A 9,441-nucleotide genomic window follows, 5' to 3' on the forward strand; every position below is an offset into this window, starting at 1 on the left:
TCTAAATGTGAAACTAAAAAACATCTGTTTACGTTAAAGTGCATGAACTATAATATACAAAAGAGGTTTCAAAAAATAAATTTATTAGGTTTAGATGAAATATTTTCTCCTCAAGTTTGTATCTTCCACGATGGTTACTTTCATGAGTTTGATTTCGTTATAATGAAAATGACTTAAGCAGGGATGAAAGATTGGTGATGGTTGCAAATTCTTTTCTTACAAATATATCACATAATTTGATGACCAAAATATATCACAAGATGGGAAAAGGTATTTATATTAAATACAAATTGCCAAGACTTGTAAGTCTTTGAAACGTCTACTTTGGGCCAATTTAAATTTCATGGAAGTTAAGTATTCGATGCCCCACACTGATAGTTCACCCATTTGAGACCATCCACTTTAATAATTCATCTTTACAGTAGTTGGCACTACATAAACCTTCATAGGGGCATCTTCATATATACATAAACACAAACAAAATTCACCAACATCTGCATTTTCATCATGCATCCTTGTGTTTTTATAATTTTCTCACTTGTCTTGCTATGCCTTCAGAATACAACTGCCAATCAATTGGTAGCAGTGGAAGGAGGAGGAGGAGATGATAATGGTGTTATCAGAAACAAGTGTTTGGATAAGGAGAGAGATGCTCTCCTTCAATTCAAAGCAAACCTTCATGACCCTGATGGTCGTCTCTCTACATGGGGAACCGAAGAAGATGACTGCTGTAACTGGATTGGAGTCAGGTGCCACAGCCAAACAGGTCATCATGTCACGGAGCTTGATATCAGCCACTATAATATTGGAGGTGAGATTAGCTATTCATTGGTTAACTTAACCTACTTGAATCTTCTTGATCTTTCCTCCAACTCTTTTCATGGAACCATTCCCACCTTCATTGGTTGTTTGACCGAATTAAGGTACCTTGACCTTTCTGATAACTCTCTTTATGGAATCATTCCTTCAGAGTTTGGAAACCTCACCAAGTTGCACATGCTTTATCTTCGAGATCTTGGAAGTTGTAGAGTTGAAAATGTAGAGTGGCTAGTTCATCTCTCTCATCTACAACAACTTGAAATGGATGGGATATCCCTAGCCAAAGAAAATCATTGGGTAGATGTTATTCTGAGTCTCCAAAAACTAACACATTTAAGTTTATTGGGATGTGAGCTCTCACACGTCATGTATCCATATTCTTCATTTCTCAACTCTTCTTCATCTATATCTTTCCTTTATCTTGGAAACAACAATCTTACATCATCAATGTTTCGTTGGTTGTCCCCATTGACCAGCGATAAGCTTCGTCATCTTGATCTGTCTAGCAACATGTTAGATGGGATACCCAAATATCTTGGTAACCTCTGTAGGTTGGAACATTTTGAATTTCATAACAATTCTGCTGTTGTCAGTTTTCCTGATTTTCTCAACAACTTGTCTGGATGCACATTGCGTACATTAGCAGAGTTGGAAGCTTCTCATAGCCATTTTACAGGGCCACTCTCAGATATGATTGAAAAATTTTCTTCCCTAGAAAGATTGTCCCTATCCAGTAATCAATTAAATGGCGCTATAAATGAGAAATTGTTTGAACTTCCCAACCTTCTTGATATAGATCTTTCACAAAACTCATTCGAAGGAGGTCCTTTTCTAGATCACATGTCAAAGCTTTCTTATGTAGAGTATCTTAATGTGAGCTCTGCCAAGCTAGGGCCTTGCTTCCCCAAATGGATTCAAACACTCAAACATCTTACCCGTCTGGATATTGCCAACACTAGAATTTCAGACACAATTCCTCTGGGGTTTTGGGACATGTGGCCTTCTCAATTACAATATTTGAATCTCTCTTCGAACAATATCAGCGGGAAAATACCAGATTTATCGTCAAATTTTGACTACAATGCAGTGATAGATTTGAGATCTAACAACTTTTCCGGTCTGATACCAAATGTTTCTTCCACTGTGCAATTGCTAAATCTTTCCAAAAACAAATTCTATGGAGGAATCTATTTTTTATGCCAAATTGCAGATGGCTATTTAAGATTTCTTGACCTCTCCGATAACTTTCTAACCGGACATCTTCCAGACTGCTTGTGGCATTTCAAAGAACTAAAAATTCTTAATCTAGGAAACAACAATCTATCTGGAAGGCTTCCTCCAGCTGTTGGATGTTTGATCGAACTCGAGGCATTGTATTTATACAAGAACAACTTTTCTGGAGAATTGCCTCTGTCTTTAAGGAGTTGCATGAGTTTAACCTCGTTGAATTTGGGGGCTAATAAGTTTTCTGGTAATGTGCCTGTTTGGATTGGGGAAAACTTAACAAGGTTGTATGTTCTTATCCTAAGCTCAAACAACTTCTTTGGAACCATCCCTTTACAATTATGTCAACTACCGAATCTTCATATTCTAGACTTGTCAAGGAACCATCTCCATGGAACCATCCCCTCGTGTTTGAATAATCTTACGAGCATGGTTCAAGGAGGATTCTCAGCTACACAAATCGGACATTTTTTCTATTCAATTTCACATTTTTGGCATGGTTCAACAAGTTATTTTGACCATGCAGTGATTGAGTGGCAAGGAGCTGAACGTGAATTCATCAGATTTAATCTGGGATTGTTGAAGACCATTGACCTGTCAAGCAACAACTTGACAGGAACAATCCCTCTTGAACTGACCAGTCTTGTTGAACTGGTTGCACTGAACTTATCAAAGAATACTCTACTTGGAGAGATTCCATGGAAAATTGGTCAGATGGGAAACCTTTCAGTTTTGGATTTATCTAGAAACAATTTGTCAGGAGGGATGCCATCAAGCATGTCTCAAATGAATTTTTTGGGTTACCTGGATGTGTCATATAATAACTTGTCAGGGAGAATCCCATCTAGTACACAACTCCAGTCCTTTGAACCATCAAGATACGATGGAAATCCAGGACTATGTGGACCTCCCATTAACAAGAAATGTCATGGAGATGAAGAACTTGAAGAACCACCTGTTGTTGTTGGTAGAAATGAGGGAGATGAGGAAGGTGTTGATGAAGTTTGGGGATGGTTCTATATTGGTGTAGGGACTGGTTTTGCTACTGGATTTTGGATAGCATGTGGTGTCTTACTTCTCAACCATCGAGGGAGACATGCTTTTTCTATGTTCTTTGATGGCTTCAAAGATTGGGTTTATGTGAAGGTGGTGGTATTTGTTGCAAATTTGCAGAAGGTTAGACAGACATAGTTTCTCATCTTGTTTTCTAGTATGTAAATATGTTGTTTTGAACACACCTATTACTGTTCTTATTTAGGGCTAGAGACATAGGAATGTAATTTGGCATGGGCATTTAAGTCCCCAATATTAATAAGATTGCCACAAACACTATGGGTGGCCATTTTATTGCGCTTTGTAAAATAACATCATGAAAAGTTCATATCTTTGAACCATATAAACACAAGATCTTGTATTTTTTTTTTTTTAAAAGACTATTTCCAGGATAATTTTTAGTATAGAGTATTTGAAGAATTAGTGTTTAAAAGACATTACATCCATATATACTTGTTACTATGATGCTTATGTTTGTAGGTTGTTTTTTAAATTGGCAAAAAATGAAAAATAGCAAGATGGAAAAACTGGTTTGACAAGAAGAAGGCTGAGCTGAGGGAGTTGGAGGCAGAATTGACCAATGTTCAGTGCAGCAACCAACTCAAGGGACAGTTAAGTAAAGAGCAATACAAAATGATGGAAACTCAAGAACACATTTATTGGTTGCAAGGTTGCTAAGTAGATTATTTGCAGAATTTCCAATTCATGCAATCTGTTTCCCCTGTTCTTGGGGTTCTGATGTCTGTTTTTAATAAAAACGAAGTCACTTTAATCGATGTTATAAAATTTAGTATATGTTACTGACAAAGCTAGGAAGGGTTGAAAAATTTATTTCCTACATTTTAGCATGGAAAGAGTTCTAATTCTTTCAAGTTTAAGCACCTTCATGATTGGTACAGTTGTGCAAAATTTCCATCATCCTAGACTCCATTTTCGATTTTACCAAACTAATATACTAGGACGGCTTCTATACCTTGAAACAAATTCAGTGCTTGAGGTACCAAACTAATATACTAGGAAGGCTACTATACCTTGAAACAAATTCAAAATATAATAGGAGTGTTCGGCAAAACTAGCTGGTAGCAGGTAGCTTGTAGCCAGTAGCGTTTTGTTAAACGTTACCTGCAATAGCATTTGGATTTGCAACATTTTTTTAACTAAATGCTAGAAGCTTGTACTGCCAAATGGGCTTTCTATCCAAAATGGAGCGTTTTGTCAAACATGCCTAATGTATATATTTTTTCTGTAAAGTGTGTTGCAAATAATGTGCTTTCGTACTATATCAAAAAACCCTTAAGGCGTGCATTTAGCATTTGAGTTCCTACATCCTCCTGGATAGAAAGATTTGCATCAAAAGAATTGTGAACAGAAGTTGTATCATGTATCACCAAAAACATATTTAAAAACTCCATTATGTTCATGTGAAATTTTTAGAGACTAAACATAACATATAACAACAGAGAAAAATGAGCCTTTCCCTTCTTACATATTTCAAACTTCAACCATAAGTGATAACATAATGAATGTTACCCATATTAGACCAACACATTTAGCATATTTCATTGCTCGGTTCCATGTGCATAAATCTTTACATTATCAATAAATGAGACCATAAATCATCCTTATGACCTACACCATTGCATCTTTTGCACTCAACCGATTGAGTTTCAGCTTCCCATCACTACAAAAAACACATTTTTTTTGCATGTTGTTTGACAACCAAAATACAAAATGCGGAAGCTTAAAATTTAGATCTTTGATCTCGAATCAGCTAAAAGAAAAAATTTAACAAGAAGGAACATCAGATACCTGCTTCCATGGAGATTTTCAGATCTAAAAAGTGGAATGACTTTTCCAGTTGATCTCAAGAACTCTCTCTAGAATCCCTCAGCAAAACCTAAACGAATTTACATGTCTATTTCGCGTATTTTCATCTGCTCCTCATCACGTGTATATATATATAGATGGAGATATACCCTAATGTGATAGATGGAGGGGATATTGAGGATCTTGAGTCAAACCGAAAACTCAATCCACAAAAGGTAAATGGATATTCTATAAATCGGTCCATCAACAATTTATAGTCTTACCATAATAACTAAATTTAATGATAACATTATATATTTATGAAGTGGCCCCATAGTTGTCGAACAATCACTCACTGGACCACTGATATTTAAATGTACATATGTATATATAAGCGCTTTAATAAATGTTATCATAATATTGATACCCTTGAACAATCTCGTCCACTAATCATACAAGTATTGGATCAAAGCGGTATTTATTACAATTTACGTAATTAAACCTATCAATGGTCACATATACATATATAACTAACGACATAGATTAAACTTGATGCGTGGTTTTAAATCAAAATAGATTTCCAACGAGTTCCTCGTTATCTTGAAGCGAGATCAAACTTTAAATAAGTGCAATTCATAATGGAATTAACCAAATTCTTCATTCTGTAGAAAAAAACATAATTGTTCTTAAACAAAACATAAAGAACCATAAAACTTCCACTAAAACCAAATATCATACCAACACATGTAGTATGCTCATGAATGACCTATGGAGGTAATCCCTTTATGAGTAGATCATTTATCATGGAGTCTGTTCATATGCGCTATATATATATATATATATATATATATATATATATATATATATATATATATATATATTCCATTTTGCACTATTATGTTAATAGAAGGAACTAGATGTTAATATGCTTCGACTTAATAGAACTTATGTTGTTGGAACATAACATTGCTGACTTATCATATCAATAATATGTAGCATCGTGACAAATTTCCGCAACCATATTCCATGATTTGATGCCGCATAACATGCTATAATTTATGTTGCCATTATGGAAGAAACTACTGAAGTCTATTCCATGAAACGACTCATCATGCTAACATATAAAAGTATGCCGATATGGATCGGTTACTATTTTAGCATCTAATAAAATCAGATTCTTAATAAAAAGGGAAAATAACATAAATTCCCTACAAACTTCCTAGGGTTTACCCATTCAGTTCCTAAAGGTTTTGTCTGGCTTTATGGGTCCCTAACTAGGATATGACCTGCTCTTTTAGTCTTTATCAACCTGTAATAGCTGGTTCAGTGACATTTTCGACAAAAAAACTCACATTGTGCCCTTATAAAGCCAAAAAAATAAGTTCGGGGATCAATTCGTAACAAATAATGATTTAGTGACGACATGTACACGCGATCTTCATAAATCTTCCCATTGCTAATTTGTTCTCTTAATCCTTCGAGAAAATATAAAAAAGGTTTTCGATTTATTTTGTGTTACCAAATTTTGATATGGAGGATATAAGGAAGAAATAAATGCTCTGAAAGAACCAATAGCAAATGACTTCGAGCTAATTGAAGCGAATCAACAAATACTTGGGAGTGCATTTATTGTAGAAATTTTATCGTTATCTTCAAACTTGTAAACATTCATAAATAAAGTTAAACACAAGTGAAAGAGATTTGAATTAAAAATTCATATGATGTGTCAATTATTGATTATTTAGAATTAAAAATCGCAATGATAGTAAAAAACTCAATCAAATTAGGCTATGACTTCATCCTAAGTTTCTTAATCAGTTGATCTCTATTACTGGATTATAAATCAAAATTTTAATACCTTCGATCTCCAATTGTGCCATTTCTCGATTATTTAGAAGAGCCAAAATCAATCATGGTCTTTTTATATTAGAGGAGCGGTTGACACAACTTAATGTTACACTACCAATAGATATTGGAAAATAGAAATAGATGGAATAGAGCCAAATGAACTTTTTTTAGTTATAAAATACAAATTAATCTCAACATATTTTTTTGGCTTTATAGGGACACAATGTGAGTTTTTTTGGTCTAAAAGTTCACTGAACTGGCTCTTACAGGTTGATAGAGACTAAAAAGGCAGGTTATATCCTAGTTTAGGGACCCATAAAGTGCGACAAAAACTTTATGGACTAAATGGGTAAACCCTAGAAAGTTTGTAGGGCATTTATGTCATTTTTCCTAATAAAAATGTTCTCCAAAACATCTGATTTCTTATAGTTAAGCATATAGTCTTTTCTTATGTATATATATTTCAAAACACATTTGGATGCTTTCCAACGATCTAGATCAATTACTGGGTTGCTTAGATATCTTCCCAACATCCGTATAATGTAGGGATATATACATACTTGAGCATACATCGGATTCCCAACATAGTAAACACAAGGAATCTTCTACATCTCTCTAACTTCAAGGTGAAATTTAGGTCACTAATTAAGACTAAATCTATCTCTTTTAGCAATAAGGGTGTCACCTGGTTTGTAGTTTGCATGAAAAATCTTTCAAGGATCTTATCAATATTATACCTCTTATGTGATAATCCTTGAATTCCACAATATTTGTCTCGTTAAATATGCATTCCTGATACAAAACATGCTTCCCTAAGACCCTTCATTAAAAATACTTTAATATATTGATGGCAAGCAATATGTGTAACATCCCGAGTTCAGGAGTGCAAGTTCAGGGTTCAAAGTGTAAATGTGAAAGAGCAATTTGGCGAGTCCATGGGTGGACTCGACGAGTAGGGTTGCGATTTTGGTCGTGTGTTAAGTGACCAACTCGGCGAGTCGGCGGCTGGACTCGGCGAGTTGGTGTTGTGTGGAGAAAACCCTAATTTCGGAGGATGAGCCCTATATAAAGGACATTATACCTTCTCCCCAACCTATTTACCCTCTCTTGAAGTCCAAAAAACCCTAATGCGCGTTTGTGAGTGATTTGAGAGCATTTGAACCTTGGGGAAGAGATTTTGGAAGAGATCTTGGAGAGTTAAGAGGCTTGGAGCAAGGGGCTTTGCTAGGATTCGGATTTCTCTTTTGTTGGAGCTTCCTTTTGAGGTATTATTTCGTTGCTTGGGCTGTTATTCATCTAGATTCATCATTTTGGAGTATTTGGAAAGAATAGCTTGTGATATTTCGAGTTTGGAGGTTAGATCTGGGGTTGCTACCTCAGATTTGGAATGGAGAAGGTCTAGAGTGCATTAAAGTCCCTGTTCTTGAGTGATTGGTGAAGCCATCTTGTCCCAAACCCTAACCCTAGAGTGTTATATGCTTAGATCTCTTTGGATTCACGTAAAGCTTGCCACTTTACATGATGGATGGGTTGTAGAAGATTAGATCTATGGTTTGGATCATCTGCATGGCCTGGAAAGCTTCTGTATGGATTAAGATCTAGGGGTACTCGGCGAGTCACAAGGGTGTACTCGGCGAGTCACAAGGGTGTACTCGGCGAGTCACAAGGGTGTACTCGGCGAGTTGCTTGAAGGTGGGCAGGAACTCGACGAGTTGGAAGAACAACTCGGCGAGTTGGTTGAAGATAGCCTTGGACTCGGCGAGTCTGGTCGTGAGGTCCTAACATTCTTCTGGTTGAGCCGTGAATTGATGAGTCAAGGGAGGACTCGGTGAGTTGAGTGAGAGGGGACTCAGAGTTGTTGGACTCGGCGAGTTGAGTCACAGATTGGGGAAGTTCTGAGCTTGGGGACTCGACGAGTCATCGGGTTGACTCGGCGAGTAGAGTCAGTCAGGAGTTTGACTTTGACTTTGACTTTGACCAAGGGTTGACCAGTTGACTTCCAGGGGCATTTTAGTAATTGTTGGCTTTTGTTTTGAGTTCAGTGTTGGTGTTGGCCAGTGGTGGAGATCGTGTCAGTGGTCGGAGCATCTCGATCTTATCTTTTCAGTCGGCAGTTGCGAGGTGAGTTATCCTCACTATATCAACAGGGTGTAAGGCACCAAGGTCGGTCCTTTATCGGATTGTAATCCGGGTATCGTTGTTATGTTGTTGCTTTGCTATGTTTGCATCCTGGTAGTTAGGATGGTATATGTTAGAGACCTAGTTAAGGTCGGTATCCTGGTATATAGGATGATGCTATGCTAGTGACCTGTTAGGTTTGTATCCTGTTTAGAGTATGTTATGATATGTGATCTGCTAGATCGGTTTGATTGAATGTGAATTGTTATATGATTGTATGGTTATGTGCACATGGTTCTTGGACTGGGGTTGGGTTGAGGCGGATCCTGATTTGTGTTGTAGGCCAACATACCCAGGGAGGACCGGTTATCCCGAAGGCCCAGCGAGCAGTCCGGATAGGTTGTAGGCCCCGCGAGGGCGGACCAGACATGCCGAGGCTTGGAGAGTGGACCAGGCCGACTGAAGGCCTGGTGTGGGCGGACCAGTCATACTGTAGACTCAGGGAGTGGACCAGGTGGGTTGAAAGCCCGGTGCGGGCGGACCAACCACACTGCAGACTCGATGGATATGGAT

General features: G+C 37.1%; 1 protein-coding gene across 1 annotated transcript; it reads left to right on the forward strand.

The window, feature by feature from the left end:
* The first annotated feature begins 420 nt into the window (after positions 1–420).
* LOC145059085 (receptor-like protein EIX2) lies at positions 421–3,905 on the forward strand. Its single transcript, XM_079006952.1, has one exon. It carries the CDS (start codon positions 508–510, stop codon positions 3,232–3,234), a length of 2,727 nt encoding a protein of 908 aa, XP_078863078.1. The 5' UTR covers positions 421–507; the 3' UTR covers positions 3,235–3,905.
* Positions 3,906–9,441: the final 5,536 nt, after the last annotated feature.

This window comes from Lactuca serriola, chromosome 6, assembly GCF_051521515.1.
Source record: "Lactuca serriola cultivar US96UC23 chromosome 6, Lser_US96UC23_V15, whole genome shotgun sequence".
Lineage (NCBI taxonomy): Eukaryota > Viridiplantae > Streptophyta > Magnoliopsida > Asterales > Asteraceae > Lactuca > Lactuca serriola.

Bases quoted from the DNA above. Each gene is read 5' to 3' on its own strand.
- LOC145059085 (XM_079006952.1), top strand. From the start codon at position 508: ATGCATCCTTGTGTTTTTATAATTTTCTCACTTGTCTTGCTATGCCTT.